At 34.2% G+C, this 20,759-nt stretch overlaps 1 protein-coding gene across 1 annotated transcript in view; it reads right to left on the bottom strand.

Annotated features, from left to right (window-relative positions):
• The window catches only part of LOC141495412 (guanine nucleotide-binding protein subunit alpha-14), a 408,685-nt gene that overhangs the window by 13,628 nt on the left and 374,298 nt on the right, over positions 1-20,759 (bottom strand). Inside the window, exon 3 of the mRNA XM_074196702.1 lies at positions 15,642-15,796. Within this exon, the coding sequence (XP_074052803.1) occupies positions 15,642-15,796 (155 nt within the window). The remainder of the gene's footprint in view (positions 1-15,641; positions 15,797-20,759) is intronic.

The following is a 20,759-nucleotide window of genomic DNA, read 5'->3' as shown; positions in this document are numbered from 1 at the left end:
AGTTGAAATGTATTTTCAAGAAACAACCTATAGTCAAACAAGCTATCTTCCTAATAAACAAATACGTTTTAAAAAACATTGCACTAATGTAAAACTTTATACCCCAGTCTCTAAATAACTATTTCAGGAAGATGAGATAGATTCCATATTTAAGGGAATGTGCAAATTATTCAGTTTATTCTCCATGGATCCTTGGTAGATAATTTATACAATCCTAATAACCATTTAGTAAATGACTTCTATATCTGAATTAAGGTCTCATTCCTCAATGGGGTGGGGTTAGGGTAGGAAAGTGAGCAGATAGGTTTTTGCTTTTGAAAAAAATATATATATGTATGCATATATGTACATATTTATGTATATATATATATGTATATATGTTTCTATAGTTTTTCGTGTCTGTTTGTCCCATTTGAGACTTAAGTCTTTCACCTCTCAGGAAGTAGGAAGCATGTTTAATCCTTAGACTTCTGGATCATGGTTGGTCATCATTATGTAGATCAGAGTTCTCAATTTTTTTAAAGTTACTTGTCTTGACCATAGTGTTGTTATTGTATAAAGTGTTCTGGATTTTTTCACTTTACTTTGCACCAATTCACATAACTTCCTGGGTTTCTCTGAAATCATCCTATTATAACTTAGTAATGTTCCATCATAGTCACAGTCATTTCCCAATTTATGGGTAGCACCTGAGATTCCCATTCTTTGCCACCTCAAAAAAAACGCCATAAATATTTTATTTATCCTTTGTTTACTTAGGACCAATACCTCCTTAATCTACCCTCCTAATAAATCCCCCCTCTCTCTTCCTTTCTATTTCTCTATAGAGTGAAATGAATTTCTATATCTGTGTCCTTCCCTGCTTTGAAGAGTCCAAATGAGAGTAAGGTTCAAGTGACAGTTGCTCCAGCTCCCTTCTCCTGAGTTGTATACATGTCTATTTATACTCCAAAATTATGTGAGATGATTTTCTTCGACGTTTTTCTCTCCTCTTTCCCTTCTATCCAATTCTTTTCAAGATCAACAAGGGGGCAGCTAGGTGGTGCAGTGGATAGAGCACTGGCCCTGAGTTCAAATTTGAACCTGAGTTCAAATCCGACCTCAAACACTTAATAATTACCTAGCTGTGTGGGCTTTGGCAAGCTACTTAACCCCATTGCCTTGCAAAAACCTTTTAAAAAAAGGATCATCATAACAAAACTACTTCAGGTCTTCTATCTAATGAGACTCCTTTTATGATTCCTGGTGCAGACTTAGTTCAGAGAGAACAATATATTAGTATCTCCTCATACTTTTATGTAAGCAGTTTATCCTTGTTTAGTCCCTAATGATTGTTCTTCAATCATGTTTACAACTTTTTATATTTCTCTTAACTTTTGTGTTTAAATTTCAGAGTTCCCATTCAGTTCTGGCCTTTTCTTTGAATATGTTTAGAAGTCCTCTATTTCATTAAAGATTCATTTAATGGTCTGTAGGATTATACTTAATTTTGTTAGATAAATTATTCTTGGCTATAAGGCCTTCTAGAATATTGTATTCCACACTCCTCTTCTTCACATTGATAGGTGCTAAATCAGGTGTGACCTTGACTATGACTCCTTGGTACTTAAATTTTTCTTTCTGACTGCTTGCTGTATCTTTTCTTTCACCTCAAAATTGGATTTTAGCTATACTGTTCCTGAGAGTTTCCATTTGGGGTTTCTTTTAAGAGGTAACCAATAGATGCTTTCTATTTGTTTTTAGGATTTTGCAAGGCAAATGGAGTTAACTGGCTTGCCCAAGGCCACACAGCTAGGTAATTATTAAGTGTCTGAGCCTGGATTTGAACCCAGGTACTCCTGACTCCAGGGCCGGTGCTTTATCCACTGTGCCACCTAGCCGCCCCTGCTTTCTATTTTTTACTTTATTCTCTTATAAAAAATATGGACAGATTTCCTATATTATGTGATCTTTTATTTTCTGAATTTCTCAGTCAAATGTGTAACAGTGAAAATATGGATCTTCATTGAAAATAAATTGTAAAAATAAGCCTGTCACCTGTTTTTTTTTTATTAAGGATATCATCATTTTGTAAATTATTCTCAACATTTTTTAAATTGCAAAAGCAGGCATATAGCTGAGAAGTTATTGACATTATTCCAATCCTCTTTTGGATATTAACATTATCTATGATGTTTTCCATTCTTTTTGTTATCTTCATCATTCTCAGTTAAGTTGCTAAATGACCTTTGAAGATTATGTCACTTTCCTTGGTTTACTCCATTTTGCTTTTCCTGAATTTATTTCATTAACTGCCATTTCAGCTTACCTATGTAACATATAGGTGATTAAAGTATTCACATCCAAATGCAGGTGATTCCATTATAATTTATGATGAAAACATTATAGAATTATATGCATTCTACTTTCCAAATATGATTGGCTTTGAGCCAGTTTCATTTTTGAGCATATTTTGTATGCTTCCAGTGATTTTCATTTTATGAGGTAATGCTGATCATCTTTTGTGATCCACTGTGACTTGAAGAAAGAAGATCAAGAAAATAAGGAAATTCTTCAAGAATAGTGATTACATTGAAGTGTCTGACAACACTAGATAAGTAGTCAAGTGCAACTGGAGAAAGAATAATGGACTGAGAATTTAAAAAGTAGTCAAAGAATCAAAAGTTATAAATAACAGATTCAAGAGAAAAGTAATACAGTAGGTGGAAGGAGAGAAAATTATTTTCAGAGACTAATATTTCAGACATTTCTAAGTGAAAATGAAATTTAATATATGGCCATGTTCCTGTCAAGCTGCTATGGGAGAAGAGATAAGAAAGATAAAATTAGGGGCAGAATTAAGGTCATCAACATAATAGTAACCCCACCTCAACTCTAAATATAAGATCTATTTTCTCCTCTGTAAATGGGGTTAACTAGATGCACTCTTATGTCATTTCTATGTTAAACATTCTGTAGATGTAGAATTTTTTTCTTCCTTCTTTGCACATCTCACTCGTTCATCAAGTTAGCAGATTGATTGATTAATATTGATGGTTCAAAAGTAAATAAAATGTTTAGGTGTAGGATTTTTTTGGGGGAGGAGGGTTTGTACTCCTTTGATTGCCCAGAATGGTCAAACACACCTGATTTCACATATGCTTTCTTCACCTCTTTTCTTCTTCTCCTCTACCCTCCATCATCTGCAATTTTTATAACATAAATAAATTTCCATACAAACAAAAAGGATGGATTTTTCTCTCTTTTGACTCATTGTCACAGAAAACAAAGCCTCTGGGGGAGAGGAGAAGATACAAAGTGCCCACATGTAGGCATATAAGGAAAATCCAGTGTAGTTCCTACTAAACACATCACTAATTTTAAAAGAACAATGAAACAAATATTCAGAACCCATCATTTAAATTACTGACTTTGATGTCTTAACTCCAGACTTCAAAATATAATTAATTTTCTATGTGGAAAAACTGGAGAATATGTTTCTCCCATCTGGAAAGTCCTCTTTGACAAGATGAATGGAAACATCATGCTTTAACTCCTGGGTCTAATAAAGATTAATGTGCAAACTATGAGTCATTGTTAGAAATCTGAGTTTTCTTCTCTATACAACATACTCAGAATGGGACAAAATGGGACATAATGAGGAGAAATGTTTTGATCTTGCTATGTGGTTGATGAGTCCTCCGGCTACTCTACTCATTTCTTCTCATTTTACTTCTATCAGTGAAATGGTACCTGTACCAAAAATTTCCCACTGAATTTGTCAAATGTTTCAAAAACTCAAATTGTCACATTTTTAGCAGTTAAGAAAATATTCATCACCTCTCAACTTGTCAACATACAGGTAATTATTTATTGGGACCTAAAGTATGAGAATGTTTGTAAATGGCAAAATAGTTGCTTTTTAATTTTTTAAATATTACTTATTTTAACATTCCTCTAAAATTTTTTAACTTCCAAATTCTTGCCTCCTTCCAAATTCTTTCCCACTGATAAGGCAAGCAATATGATACCCATCACTAATGTAAAATCATGCAAATTATGTTTCCATTGCCTGTTGAAAAATTTTTTAAAAACAGGAAAAATAAAATGAAAATGTTTCTATCAGAATTCAAAGTTTTTAAGTTCTCTCTCTAGGAATGGATAACACTTTTCATCATGACTTCTTAGGAATTATCATAGATATTGATCATCCATTGACCATCATTACAATATTGCTATTTCTATTCACTGTTCTGCTTCTGTTTACTTCATTTTACATCAAATAACATAAATATTTTCAAGTTTTTCATGTATCCTGTTCATCATTTCTTTTAGCACATACACAATAATCCATTCAGTTATTTTCCAATTCTTTGCACCCCACAAAAATAGTTTATATATGTGAGTGTAAGTATATGCATACACACATAGAAAGATAGATGTTACATAAATATAGAACACTCTCTCTGTCTATATATATATATATGTATATATGTATATATATATATATGTTTATGTATGGGTATGTTATGTAGACACATGGGGCCTTTTCCTTTTTCTTTGAACTTTTTTTGGGATATAGATTCAATAGCAGCATTTCTGGGTCAAAGAATATTCACTCTTTGAATGAGTATTCACAGTTTTAGAGTCCTTTGAACAGTTCCAAATTGCTCTATACAAAGGGGTTGGACTATTTCATAGCTCCAACAATGCATCAGTGTCTTTATTTTTTCCATATCATCTCCAATGTTTGTCATTTTCTTTTTCTATCTAATTAGCCAATATCAAAGGAATAAAGTGGTACAATAGTTATTTTAATCTGTAGTTCTTGAATTATTAGTGATTTAGAGTATTTTTTGTTGGTTTTTTTTTTTGGTTTTTTAGGGTTTTTTTGCAAGGCAAATGGAGTTAAGTGGCTTGCCCAAGGCCACATAGCTAGGTAATTATTAAGCGTCTGAGGCCAGATTTGAACTCAGGTACTCCTGACTCCAGGTCTGATGTTCGATCCATTGCACTACCTAGCCACCCCAGGTTCATATGATTATAATTTTATTCCTTCATTTAAAAACTATCTGTTCATATCTTCTTACTATTCTTATTTTTATAAATTTCACTCAGTTCCCTATATATTTGAATCTTTGGCTTTATCCAAAAAACTGGATTTCTTAGGTTATTTTCTAATATATATATATATGTACATACATACATACATACATACATACATATATATATATATATATATATATATATGTATGTATATAATGTACTTCTGTCTTCAACCATTCTATCTCTTATCTAGTACCTGATTATTTGGATGATTACTGTTTAACAGAATTATTTGAAATGTGGTACTGCTAAAGCCACCTTTATTCTTTTCCCCCATTCCATTAATTGCCTAATGTTCTTGATGTTCCCTTTTTTTCCCCTAGAATGAACTTATTTATTAGGTTTTTTTTCCCTAGATATATAAAAGAATTCTTTGGTAATTTGATCGGTATGTTACTGAATAAGTAAATTATTAGATAGAATTGTCATATTTTTATTTTATTAGTATGTGCTACTCATAAGAAATTAATAATTCTCTAATTGTTAAGATTTGTCTTTACGTGTGTGAAAAGTGTTTTTGTAATTGTGTATCTTGTGTGGATTTTGGCAGATAGACTCCCAGGTATTTTATATTGTTCATACTTATTTTAAATAGAATTGTTTCATCTTTTTTGACTGAGTGTTCTGGTTAATATTTAGAAAAATGGATAATTTATGTGGTTCTATCTTATTTCCTTCAACTTTATAAAAGTTATTGTTTCAATTAGTTTTTAATTATCAAAATACACCAACATAACATCAGTAGAGATGCCTATTCTTATTCCCTTAATTTTTTCTTATCTTATTGCCAGTGTTAGAATTTCTAGTATAATACTAATTAATAAAGATGACAATAAATATCCTTATTTATCCCAGATCTTATTCAAAATTTTATTCCCATTTTTAGATATGTCTCCTCTTGGTTTTAGGTAAACACTGCTTATGATTTTAAGAGAAAAATTTTCTTTTCATTCTTGTACTCTTTTTAATAGGGGTGGGTACTGTATTTTATCAGAAACTTTTTCTGTACTATGACATTTTATTTCATCATTGATATGGTCAATTATGCTAATAGATTTCCTAATATTAAAGTGAAGTCCTAATAGAAATCTAATCTGGTCTTTATGATCTCTGTGATATATTGCTGTAATTTTCTCATTGATATTATATTTAAACTTTTTTTGGAATCCATATTCATTAGGGAATTTAGTCTACATAGCTTCTTCTGTGCTTTTGTTCTCCCTGGTCTAAATATTAAAATCATATTTGTGTCAAGGAAGGAATTTGGGAGGTCTCCTTTATTATGTCTTTTTTCAAGGAGTTTGCATAGTATTTGAATTTATTGTTCTTAAAATATTTAGTAGAATTTACTTGTAAATCCATCTGCTTCTGGGGATTTTTCTTAGGGAATTCTTTTATGACTTGTTCAATTTTTTTTCAAGAGAATTATTTAATAAAGCATTCTATTTCCTCTTCTGTTTATCTGAACAATTTATATTTTTCTAAATATTCAATTATTAGATTATAAGTTTTATTAGCATACATTTGGGCAAAATGGTTCCTAAAAATGCTTAAATTTCAGTTCCACTGGAATTGTAGTCACCCTTTTCACTTTTGATAAATGATAATTTTAGTTTTCTTCTTTCTTTTTAAAACTAAATTAAACAATAGTTTATCTATTTATTGGTTATCATTAACTTTAATGAAATTAGTATTTAAGTGGATTATTCTTTCAGCCATTCATTCTTTAGGAGTAGAAAATTTAGTGTTCAATTAATTTTAAATTTGTGCTTCTAATACCCTTTATTTGAATGTAATTATTGCATTATGGTTTGAAAATGGTACAATTAATATTTCTATTTTTTTCTGCATTTGTTTGTGAGGTTTTTAATGACCCAATTCATGTTCTGTTTTTATGAAGGTCTCATTTATAGCTGAAAAAAACTATTATTCTTTCTATTTTCATTCCATTTTCTCCAAACAGCTGTCATATCTAACCTTTTAAAAATTCTACTCATCTCCTTGACTTCTTTCTTGTGTATTATGGTTAAATTTATCTCCCTCTCAGAGAAGAAAGTTGAGGTCACCCATTAGTAGAATTTTACTCTCTCTTTCTTCCTGTAATTCATTTAACATTTCCTTTAAAAAATTTGGATGCTGTGCTATTTGTTGTATATTTAGTATGACATTATTTTATTGTTTATGTTCCCTTTTAGCAAAATATGTCCTCCCTAATTAACTCCTTTAATTAGGTCTATTTTTGTTTCTGCTTTTTTCTGAGATCATGATCACTATTCCCTGAAACATAATAGGTTCTGCATTAATCCCTTATTTTAATTCTGTGTGTATCTTTCCATTTTATTGCGTTTCTTTTTAATACAATTATTGAATTCTATTTATAATGTATTGTGCTCTCTGTTACTATTTTATAGTTAAGTTTATGCCACTCACTTTCACAGTTTTGATTGCTGTGTATTTCCCTCAATCTTATTTTCTTAGGTTTATTATTATCTTTTTATGTTGTCCCTTTTCAAAATTCAGTTTGGCAGGGGATGGAGCCAAGATGGCAACAGAAAAAGAGCCTCTCTTAGGTGCTCTCACCATAATATTTCAAAAATCATAAAATTATGACTCTAAATTTTTGAGAGACAAAACCCACAGAAGGATCCAGTGAGGCAATTCTTCAGAACAAGGTAACCTGGAAAATAGTGGAAAGGCTCTATGGGGTTAGAGGGGTGGCTTGCCAGGATGAAGGAACCTCAGCCTCCCAAAGGCAGCCCCGGGGCACCTGCAAGCCATTTTATTGATCATGGCTTTCTGGTAGCTTAGTAATTTTTAAATTATCTCTCTTCAATTTATTTTCCAGGTTGGTTTTTTTCCCTGATAAGATATTTCACAGAGTCTTCTATTTTTTTCTTTCTTTTGAAAATTCAAAACAAATGTTTTATTGTTTCTTGTTGCTTCATGAAGACATTAGCTTCCACTTGCCCAATTCTTATTTTTAAGGAATTATTTTCTTCAGGAACATTTTGTACCTCTTTTTCTATTTGGCCAATTCTGTTTTTTAAGGAGTTATTTTCTTCATCATCTTTTCTGCCTCTTTTATCAAGCCATTTTTCCTCTAGTGCTCTTATTTGATTTTAAAATAAATATTTTTGCTCTTTTTATTTCTTTCTTTAGCTCTTCTTTTTGTTGGACTTCTGTCCAAACTGCATTTTTGCTCTGAGATTTTGATCACTCACTCTCTGGACAGAAAGTGCTTCTTACACAACTGCTGTTACTTTCACTGTTGTAGCCACCACCAACATAACTTCTCTCCTGCCCAGCCTTTAACCTGATACTAAAAACCTCTATTTCTGACCTTCTGTCCAGTCCTAGATAAATATCTCACTGTAACCTTTTTGCTACTTTTAGCTGCTTTGTAATTCAATTTATCACATTATTGTAAAGTTGTTTAGAATGGAACTCTGCCATTTTGGCTCTGTTCTTCTAAACTCCACCATGGTTGTTCTTTCCATTGTCCTTTCCAGTTGCACATGACATTTCATATTTAGGCAAGACATAAAATTAGCTTAAATTTTCAAATATACATACATACACTTCATGAAATACATGCAAATAAGTTAATTGCTATTTAACTGGACTGCAAAATCAAACTGCAGCCTTAAAGAGGAATAGAAAAATTGTTTGAAACAACTTCAGTTACTTAACCTGGAGAAGGATGCTCTTATATCTATTTTCAAATACTGGAAAAGATGGCAAGGAGAAGAGACTTCTTTTTACTTGAGCTCAAGGGTAGAACTATGGACAACGGGTAGAAAATATAGAAATGCCAATTTAGGCTTGATATAAACAACTAGAACAGTCCAAGAATAGAGCAGACAGTCCAGAATATATCTATATCTATATCTATATCTATATCTATATCTATATCTATATCTATATCTATATCTATATCTACAGATATAGATATAGATATAGATATAGATATAGATATAGATATAGATATAGATATAGATATAGATATATAGATATCCTCTCCCAAGAGATCTTCAAGTGAATCCTGGATGATCACTGTTTATGAGTGTTTTAGAGGAGACGCTGAAGTAGTACTAAAATCCCTTCCAAATCCCAGTGTCTATTATTCTGTATTTTCGGTGGGTTGGAGATGTCAGATTAGGCAACTTCTGTGTTCTGAGGATCAATTAGATGAGTAGTTCTAAAAGTGATGCCTAGTGATCCCTGAAACTATGTCAGGCAAACTGCAAGATCAAAACTATTTTCATAATAATACTAATATATTTTAGTTTATGATATAATAAATAAGAACAATTACAATTCACATAAACAAAAATTCTTGGGAGAACTCTCAATAATTCATTATATAAATGGGTCCAGAGATCAAAAAAGTTTAAATTCTAATTATGCTTTGATAATTTTAATAATGATTTTTCCCTGTCAAAACTGCTTATAAAAATAGCTTTATTAATCCATTTATTAATGGACTTCTCATGTCTTAATCTGTAGTGATTTTCACAGAAGCTATGAGTTGTTTATTTGGAAATGTCTCTGTATCAGAAGACAAATTCTCTAAGCCCTACAGCTAGTAAAGAAATGAATAGTCAATTGGGCAATGCACAAAGTTTAAACTGGAGTGTTAATAGGCTGGACATCTTTAAAGATATTTCCTCTGATTCCCTTAGGACACTAAACATGAACACCCCCTCTAACTCCCACTGCATTTTCCCTGACAGGACTTCATGACCTATACCTCTGTTCTAGACCAGAAGTCTATCAGTCTGCTTTTTTCATTTCTCATTTCTTCCTTAATAAAATTTCTCCTCTTGCTTTTTGGGTTTGTTTGTTATTTTGGTTTTTGCAAGGCAATAGGATTAAGTGCCCAAGGTCACACAGCGAGATAATTTATTAAGTGTCTGAGACAGGATTTGAATTCAGGTCTGCCTAACTCCAGGGCCAGTGCAGTATCCATTGCACCACCTAGTTGACCTCTTATTTTCGCCCCCCGCCCCGGTTTCTTTTTTTTGGTGATTAAATGATTAGATGGAGGTTTAATAAAAAACAAATCAAAAATCAGCCTCTGAAGAAGATTACCCAAGGAGTGTTCTCTGAGAAAAGAACAGTGCTCTAGTTCATTCTCTCTTCCATTGCCCTGTCCAGGCAAAAGTGAAGGTCATTTTGTGGCCTGGGGGGGGTGGGGTATAACAGGAAAGAGTGGTTAGATGTCCTTGTGCAAAAGAGCCCTGGATAAATATCTCTCCTATCAGCCTATGTCTGCTACATATTTCAGAACACAATTTCGGAATAAAATACTCCCTTCTCTAAGTCAAACCTGGTACTTTCCAGAGAGTTGACTACTTCCCATCATGACTTGAGGCAGAGGAAGATCTTAATAATGAGTTATTGAATCAATGAAGTTATTTTATAATGCTAGTTTTGGGGCCACAGTACTCTCACCTCACAGGATAACCATAGGACACCAGAGCACTACTTTACATAACACTACTGACTAGGGATCTGACTAGGATATCAGTGTTCTAACATATTTTTAGCTATTTGAAAAGACGTTTTGCCTTCTTTTAGATGGAATAAGAGAGAAGGATTAAAATTAAAATGATTACAATAGGGATATGGTGCATTAAAGAAACATATAGTGTATAAGATATTAAAAAGTTACATAAAGTCATAAAACTTAAGCAATTAGTTACTTATTATGTAAAGGAGTTTTCTTTGGTGAAAGTATTATTAATGTGAGATCTAAAAACTTTTACGTATTTTGATAACTGTAATTAAATTTAAGTTTTCCTTTATAATTCTATGTATTTTATTTTCTGTATATAAAACAGTCTTCATTAAATGGGTTCATAGTTTTCACTAAATTGTCAAAGGAGTCTATGACACAAAAAAACTTAAGAATTTCCATCTTAGAGAACTAAAAGAGCAAGATAAGACAATCTAACTTTCTGGTACAGTGTAAGTCTTTAGTCCTATCCAAAGGTGGAGATACTCTAAGTAATTTGTTAAATTCTCTTCCAATCTTAGCAATATATGATTTGACCTGCAACCTTGGGATTTGAAGCACAGTGTCAGATGCCTAGTTGACTTTCAAGAAAGATATTTTACTTAAATTCTCTCCACATTTTGGAAAATAAGAGTCAAACTCTTCCCCAAAAGCAGTAAACTGCCTTCTTTAAGGAGTAAGTAGCTGGTTTGAGGAAGGAGGGGCTGAATTCCAAGAAATAAATAATGTCATTCCATAGCTGATAGATCATCTAGGAAGAATCAAAAGAAGTTATAAGGGGTGATGGTGTATACTTCCTCTGCTGGATAGTAGTCAGATGGTTATTTGTTGACTCAAAATCAACAACAGAGGACACTGCTGAGTTCCTGGGACTGCAAATAGTATAAATCAGAGGCAGAAATAAGTGTCATTGAATTATACCATATGCCACCTGGGGAGAAAGAAAAAGTAAATGAAACTATGAGAAACTTTTTCAAAGCCTGACAGAGATAAGATATTTTAGTAATGGGAAAATTTAATTATTTAGATTTCTTCCAGAGTTCTCTCACTTTGCCATAAGCAGAGCAGCTAATAATTTCTTGGCTTGTCATAATAATAATTAGAATCTTCAAAACATGGAACAAACAACCAAGGAAACAGATATTTTGAACCTCATTCCTCCCTAACAGGAAGAACTGATTTCTGGGGTGGAAATGATGGCAACTTTGGGGGTATCAATCACTCCATCTTAGAATTTGTTATAGAGAAGAGGGAAAATCTGGTATGTATCCTAGATGTTATGAGACAGGTTTCAAATAGTTCAGAAAAAAAAAGATATGTAGGACCACGTAGACTAAAATTGTTTAGAGGTTGTCAGTTTATGATAGGTGGAAGATGCGAGAAGCAAGAGTATGAAGATTTAAACAGAATTAACTCTGATGGGGGAAAAGGGAACCAATTATCTATGATGTTTGACGTGGATGAACAAAGGAAAATTACAATTTTTAGAGGACTGTGTAAATACAGTTATACTATGATTAGTGGGGCTACGAATTACTCTATCCATATTTAACTATTTAGGATTAAGCCTCCATAGTCACAAAACTGTGCATAGCCATTAACCCAGAAGTACCATCATGAGTCTATACCCTAAAAAGAGCAAAAAAAAAAAGATGAAGAGCACCCATGAGTGCAAAAATTTTCATAGCAGCTTTTTTTGCAGTTTCAAAAAAATTGGAAACTTAGAGAATGTCTATCTATTAAGAAATGGTTAGAATATTGTATATTAACAAGTATGTTAATATAATGGACCATTAGGCAGCTAAGTTGCACAGTCATTAAGGTTTCTGGGTCTAGTGTCAAAAATACCGAAGTTCAAATCCAACCTCAGACATTCCTTAGCTGCATAACCCTAGGTAAGTCCTAGGCAGATTCCATCTGCCTCAGTTTCCTCAACAGCAGGGGTAACAACACTAGTGAGGATCAAATGAGATATTTGTAAAGTCCTTAGGAGAGTGCCTAGCACATAATAAAGGTTCTTAAAAATTCTTGTTCTTTTCCCTCCTCATTATTGAGAAATGATTAATTGAATAGTTTCAGAGAAAACAGGCTTAGATGAACTGATAACAAATGAAAGGAGAACTATGATAATTTATACAATTATATAAGATCCTAAAGATGATCCCAAAAAAGACACTTGAGAACTGACCAATGTAATGATAAACCACAATTCCAGAGGACAGAAAATGATGCATTTTAACCACATCTTATCAGAGATGAGATCAACCAAAGACACAAATGAGATATAATTTTTGATATGAACAAAGCAGAAATTTATTTTACTTGACATCATACAAATACACACATATACACATACACACATACACACATATATTTTTTACACGAAGAGGATTTTGTTGTTGTTCAAAAGGAGAAGAAAAGTTGAACAGAGAGAATTTGAGGCTTGTCAAATGGAAAAATTAAACTAAAAAAATAGACAATGTAGATATACATAGAGCTAATTGACTAACTTAGATTTTAGAAAGGAACATTCAAAAGATGAAAACAAGGTTAGTTTCTATCCACTCTCCAAGGATACTTAATGAATGATGAGTACACAAATATGGCTTATCATGTAAGAAAAGTATCCACATCACTAAAGCTCAGAATGGTCCAAAGTTGGGAAGGAATCCTAACAACAACAGAAAAGAGTTTTAAAATGACATTGGGGGGGAAAGGTTGTTGATTGATTGAGAAGAAATAGAGGAGAGACAACAGAAGGTAGAACTACTCAAATCTTATTTTACTTCTTTGGTCTGGAAAGGCCAGAACAAAATAGGACATGCTAATGAAATTTGCTGATAAAACAAGGAAGGGAGATAGCATGGTATGATGGGATAAAGCACTGACTTTGGAGTCAGGATCAGAGTTAAAACTTTCCATTTGATACTGTGTGATTTTGGACAAATCACTTAATTTTCCTATACTTCTATCTTATATATAAAATGAGGGAATTGAATGAGATGACATGTGAAATCTCTCTATAATAACTAGCATATTGAAAGTCACTGTCCCCCCCAAAAAATCTTGAAAGGCTACTCAAATGAAGAATACAGTCTTACAATCAAGTGAAAAAAAAATCAGAAGATATTGCTAGACAGTAAGTTATCTGTAAGGATCTTAGGAACTTTAATGATCTGCAAATCCATTATATTTACAGCTAATACATTCTTAGGTTTCAATAATGGGGATTCAGTATTCAGTACTAGGAGGGGCAAGATACTCAAAACTTTGTTCTTACTGGACCACACCTGGAGGCTTAGGTTCCATTTTAGGTTTAGAAAAGTTTTAGAAAAGAAATTGCTAAATTGGTGAGCATCCAGAAGAGGGTGTCCAAGGAAATCGGGGACCTTGAAGTCATGCCATCTGAGAGTTAGATGAAGAAAGGGGAACAAAAGGGTCATGTTACATTTGATTTTTTTTTTTGGCTCCAGAAGAAAGAATAATAAGCAGTAGTGGGATTTGCAAAGGTTCAGAACTAGCTCCATGTAAAAAAAAAAACATTCCTTCACTTTGAGAAAGAAAATGGGCTCCTCCAGAAAATATTCAGAGTTTGGAAGATCCTCCTCACTGGAGGTCTTCAAGAAAAGATGAAATGATCATTTGTCAGATATGTTTGTAGATGTAATTTTGGTTGAAGTATAGGTTGGACAGACAGAAACCGTTCCAATGCATTCTCAGCTAGCAATTTGTGTCTTGCCCACTAGAGGACACCACCAGACCAGCAAAGATAAATCCAATGACCCTCAGCTCTGGAAGAGAAAACTTTTACTTCTGAGGTTGTAAGGCCCTTTGTTTTCTTTGAAAAATGGGAACAAAAGGAAGGGTTAAAAGGCAACTAAACACAATGCAGAAGGCAGAGTAGTGGAACTGTGAGAGCAGGGAAGTGGTTCCTGCTGCTGCTGCTAATAACCTTCACCAGAGAATTACCTCCTCTCCAAATTAGAGGTTGTCTAAGCATTGTAAAATAGTCAAAATAGTGGAGTCCTCTAGGCTTAAGTTCCTTAAATTACCTTGATAGAGTTTAATATAATGGCAGAAAGGAAAGCAAACTGGCCAGGCTAAGACTTCTTATAGCAGAATGGTATAACCTTAGGGAATATGGTTATATGACTTCTCTGTGTGACTCATTCATCTGTCTTAGGTGAAAATTTTACCATATATTACCATACTTTAGGCAACATTCTGAGCTTTTCCTATTTTCTTGGGAGGCGGGACTGCACAGGACCCTGGAAGTTGGAAGTCATATGGTCTTAATAGAGACAGGAATTTGAATAAGAAGGATTTCTGCTAAATATAACTATTCTGATAAGTCTAAGTGGAAAGCAGGAAATTGATAGTAGGAGTTCCCTACCACCCTACATGATCATGATGATGATGATAAAATAGCAACAATAATAATTCACAAGTTTATAAAACTGATGATACATTACTACAGATATTACTGAGTTCTTTTTAAATGAGTTGTCTATTGGTTGTAATTCAAATAAAATACTTTAAACTGATGATCTATTGATAGCTGGAAGAATTCTCAATACTGAAAGAAATGGAAGTTCTGATTATTGATGGAGTGGGAGAAGAGTTAGACTATAATTCAAAGCACAAAGCACCAAGGAGGGTAGTTCTGGATAGAGGCTTGTACTGGGGAGCTTCAGCCTACAAAAGGGCAGTAGGAGGGGATGGATGTCTGTGGGGCTATCTCCTGAGGTAATTGTTGCCTATCACAGAGACATTCAAGGTGATGTTAAGGGATCCTTTGTTCTAAACAATGTTATTCTACCAGGAGGACCAACACTAGGTAAGAGAGGACTCAAGAGAAAGTAGAAGGTTGATGAAAACAAATTTCCCTCACTTATGATAAGCAATCTTACTCTAAAGTCTTAGTTGCAACAACTATGTTCTATATCGAAAGTCATTTTCCCTTTTAAGATGCCAGTGATGGCTTTGGGATCCTGGGGACAACTTCAGTTAACCACAAAAAATGTTTATCAGTTCTTACTATTTAGCGGAGTCCGAGAGTTGGTATTCTCTTCTCCGATCATAACATTCCTGGATTCCAGGGTCCTCCCAAAGTTTTTTGATTGCTTCCACTTGTTTCCTGGGCAACATGGATACTTTGTCTACTTCCACTTCTTTAATCATCTGAGCATTTTCCTAATCAAAAGGGGGAAAAAATCATTAAAGGGGATAAATTCAATTCAGACATGCTCCATTGGCTTGACTTATGAACCATCTTTGTAGAGGCCTTATAGAGCAATGTTGTAATTTAGAATTAAAGGATCTGTATCCTATTTCCATTTCCCACCCACAAATTTACTAGCTGGGTGACCCTGATACGTGTCGCCAGACCTGGACCTTAGCTATCCTATCTGTAAAATGAAGAACTGAACTAGATGATCTCAAAGTTCTTTTCTTACTTCAAGTCTTGAAATCTATGAAGGTTCAATTAGTGAGTGATAAGCAATCCTTGGGTAGGAAAAACATGTTCGTCCATGAAGATGTTGATAATTGAGTCATGTAGGACAAAACAAACTGACACAGGGCCAAGCAGAGACAAGGGGGCTACACTCAGCCACCTAGCTACATTGGCCCTAACAGCCATCCTCAACTCCTGGCTGTGTGTTAATGCCAATAGAAACAAAACCTTCTTCTATGAAAACTAGTCCACACAGAAAAGATAGGGGGGGAGAATAAGAAGAATGGCACCATAAAATCACCACCCTTTTCCCTTCCACAACTCACCTTCTAGTGTAGCCTGAGCCCAAATATTGTATGTTATGATAAATTGGGTATGTGTATATTCATTATACTCAAGTGGTGATTTCAGCAACTCCTATGAATTTAATCACCATTTCAATCTCTGTAGTTGGTACCTAGATCTCTATATCCAGTCTTAGTCTTATGTCTGAGCTCCAGCTCTATGTCATCAACTGCCCACAGGACATTACCAACTGTATGTCCTTCACACTGGGCAGAATTTTTCAAACTCAACATGTCCAAAACAGAAGTTTTACTTGTCCCAAAATTGCCCCTTCCTGCAACTCCCTATTTCTGTCATGGGTCTCACTATCCTACCAGGTTCATGTTATACTCCATTCCTAACTCTAGCCCTTTCCTTAAATGCAAGTTAACCATGGTAGTCCCCTAGCCAATTTCTGTCACCTTTTAGATAAAATATAAATTCTTTTACTTTACTTTTACAAAACCCTTCACAATCTAACCCAACCTACCTTTTCAGCTCAAATATATTTTATTCCCCTTTCTGAACACTATGATCCAGCCAAACTGTCTAGCCAGGTGGCCCTGTGGATAGAGTTCCAAATCTAGACTAAGGAAGACCTGAGTTCAAATTTGGATTCAGACACTAGCTGTGTGATTCTGAGCAAGATAAACATCTTTAGTTTGCATCAGTTTCCTTAATTGTAAAATGAGGCTAATAATTGTTGTGAGGATCAAATGAGAAAATAGTAAAACGCTCTTAGCACAGGGTCTGACCTATAAATATTATCATGTTAGCTATTTATTATTATTGTTATTCTTTTTGCTATTATATGAAGCAATATTTATAAAGCTCTGAGCAGAGAGTCTCTTTCCACACATGGCTCTCAGGCTCCTGTCTCTGTGACTTAGTGCCAGCTAACCTCCCCATTCACATCCTCCTTCCCCATCTTGGTTCCTTCAAGACTCAACTTAAGTGCTGTCTTCTAGGTGAGATCTTTCCTGATCTCCACCCCCTTCTCCTCTCATCCAGTACTCTCTCTTTCCCCAAATCACCTTTTTGGGTTGTTTTTACACACACATATATACATGTAGATGTATGTGTGTGTGTGTGTGTGTGTGTGTGTGTATGTACATATATATATATATGTATATGTATATATATATATATATATATATATATATATATTTACTTAAATGTAAGTTGATTCATCTGATAAAATGTAAGCCCTCTTAGGTTATCCCCAGAGCCCAGACTAGCAATTGTAATATAATAGACCTTTCTAGAAGGGCTCTTTCAGGGAAAGAACAGATTTCTAGAAGCCTGGGCAGAGTAAGTGGGAAGGGGAAGGAAAAGAGAGGTCATTTCTATTGAAAATCTGCGACAGATTAACAACAATAGTTGACATTTGTACATGAGCTTAATTAAGGTTTATAAAGCAAAACACAAACACAAACATACAAACATAAAATCTCATTTGATTCTCATGGTCACAACCTAAGGTACAAATGTTATTTTCCCATTTTTGAGAAGTTAAATGACTTACCCAAGAGCTATGCTACAGCCATCTGATGCAACTGCTGTTCCCTGTGTCCTACTCCATTACTTTTTATGGTTCACTTCTCAACCTTGGATTGATCCTCACCACTCAGCCACTGCTACCCCCAGATTGCCCTGCAGTGAGAACCTGCAGTGGGAATCAGGGAAGCCAGCCTGTACCTCCAGAGTGCAGTCTACAGATATTAAGGGGATTTGGGGGGGAAACTGCAGAGGTCCCACTGCTCTCCCTGGGGAGACATTTCCCTGCTCTGCTCTGCTCTTTTCCCACACTCAGATCCAGGTTGCAGTTTAGGCTTCCATACCACTATAGTCAAACAGGGACTCTCCAGGGCAGAGGGTCCAGCACCTGTGGTCATCCATATATCAAAGCACAGACAAGAAAGCAGTCAAAGCCTCTTTTAAGACCTTGGAGGAATTTAAGTCCCAGTGGGGTGTCCCAAAGCCTTGGAAGTGTGGTAAATTAGTCATAGGTCAAGGAAATGAGCAAACAAAAGAAAAAGAAGAATCTGACCATAGAAAATTACTTTGGTCCCATGGAAGATTCAGAAGATGACAAAAATTGAAGCTTCTGTACTCCAAATTTCCAAGAGAAATAGAAAATGGGCTCAGGCTATGGATGAGCTCAAAAAAAAGACTTTGAAAGACAAATAAGGGAGGTAGAGGAAAAATTGGGAGGAGAAATGAGAACTCTGCAGATAAATCATGAAAACCAAATCAGCAGCTTAGTGAAAGAAATACAAAAAAATACTGAAGAAAATAATATGTTAAAAACCAGTTTAGGCCAAATGGAATAAAGCAACACAAAAGGCAAATGAGGAGAAGGATGCCTTTAAAAGCAAAATCATCCAGCTGGAAAAGGAGATTAAAAGCTTTCTGAAGAAAATAACTCTTTCAAATGCAGAATGGAATTAAAGGAAGCTGATGCCTTTGTGAGAACTTAGGGAGAAATAAAACTATTACCAAAACACCCTCTGAAATTAGAAGAAAATGTTAATTATCTCATTAGAAAATAACTGACCTCGAAAACAGATCCAGAAGAGATAAATTATTGGGCTACCTGAAAGTCATGAACAGGAAAAGAGCCTAAACTTCATTTTTCAAGAAATAATACAACTAATTTGCCCTGAAATCCTAGAAACAGAGGGTAAAATAGAAATTGAGGGAATTCACCAATCACCTCCTGAAAGAGATCCCAAAAGAAAAACTCCCAGGAATATTATAGTCAAATTCCAAGACTCCCAAGTAAAAGAGAAAATACTAAACACTGCCAGAAACAAACAATTCTATTACTATGGTTTGATAGTTAGAATTACACAGGATCTGGTAGCATCTACATTAATGGTTCATAGGACTTGGAATATGATATTACACAAAGCAAAAGATCTTGGTTTACAACCAAGAATCAACTACCCAGCAAAACCGAATATCCTCTTTCAGGGGAAAAGATGGACTTTAAATGAAACAGGGAACTTTCAAACTTTCCTATTGAAACAACCAGAGCTGAACACAAAGTTTGATCTCCAAGTACAGGACTCATTTGAACCATAGAGGGGGTGGATGAGAAGAACTAACTATGAGGAACTTAATGATGTTGAAGTGTTTGTATTCCTGAATTGGAAGAAGATACTGATAACTCATATGAACCTTCTCATTTATAAGAACAGTTAGAAGGAGCAAATATAGACAAGGCACAGGAAGGAGCTGAATATAATGGTATAATATAATAAAAAGATGGAGTCATTGTGTGATAAAGGAAAGTACTGGGAGAAAGAAAAAGGAGAAGAAGGGGATAACATATGTCACATAAGAGCCAAGAAAAACCTTTTTCAATGGAGTAGAATGAGGAAAAGGTGAGGGGCAATGGGTAAGCCTTCATTCTCATCAGAAATGGCTCAGAGAGGAAATGACATACACACTTAATAAGGCATAGAAATCTATCTTACCCTAGAGGAAAATGAGAGGAAAGGGATGGGATAAGGGGGAATGGGGGGAGGGAAGTGTGGAGTAAGTGATAGAATAGAGGGAAAATTGTGGGAGAAGGTACTCAGATACAACACACTTTTGAACAGGGACAGGGTGAAAGCAAAGAGAGAACAGAATAAATGAGAGTGGGGGAGTGGAGGGAAATACAGCTAGTAGTAGTAACTGTGGGAAAATATTGAAGCAACTTTTTTGGTAGACTTATGATAGAGAAGGCAACTCATTCCAGAGACAGAGCCATTGGAATATGAATATAGACTGAAGTACATTATTTTTCTCTCTCTCACTATTCTTGAGCTTTCATATCTTCATGGGGAAGAGGGGGTTTATGTTTACTCTCATAACAAGATTGTTGTAGTAATAAAAAATAAATAAGCCAATAAATCAACAAAAAAGGTTTTGTAAATGGAGGTTTGTAAAGAAGGTTTGTAAGTGGAGGTTTTTAAAAGCACATGATATTTTGTAGTTCTCCATTCTTATGTCTCTATCTTTCAGCTAAAAAATTTTCTAATTTCATTCTTTCCTTCTTCATTCAAAAAACATGTCTAAATTCATTTACTATTGGCAAGACTTTTGTATGCCTGGATCCTGTAGGGATACCAAAATGAATAAGATACAGACCCTGCCTCCAGAGAAACTACAATTTATGCCTTAATAAGAAATGGCCAACTACAGAAAACATGACAAAGATTTAGCAGAGATACACAGAAAACAAAAACAAAACAACAAATCACAGTAGGAAGAAATCTATTGGAGTTTAGAGAATGGGTCTGGGAGATGTGAAAATCATGAAGAATTTTTTGGAGAAGGTGATTTGAGTTAGTCCTTAAGGAATAGGTGAATTCTAGTTGGTAGAAA

The sequence above is a fragment of the Macrotis lagotis genome, chromosome 8 (assembly GCF_037893015.1).
Source record: "Macrotis lagotis isolate mMagLag1 chromosome 8, bilby.v1.9.chrom.fasta, whole genome shotgun sequence".
NCBI classification, from domain to species: Eukaryota; Metazoa; Chordata; class Mammalia; order Peramelemorphia; family Peramelidae; genus Macrotis; species Macrotis lagotis.
This window is presented reverse-complemented; position numbering and strand designations above follow the sequence as displayed.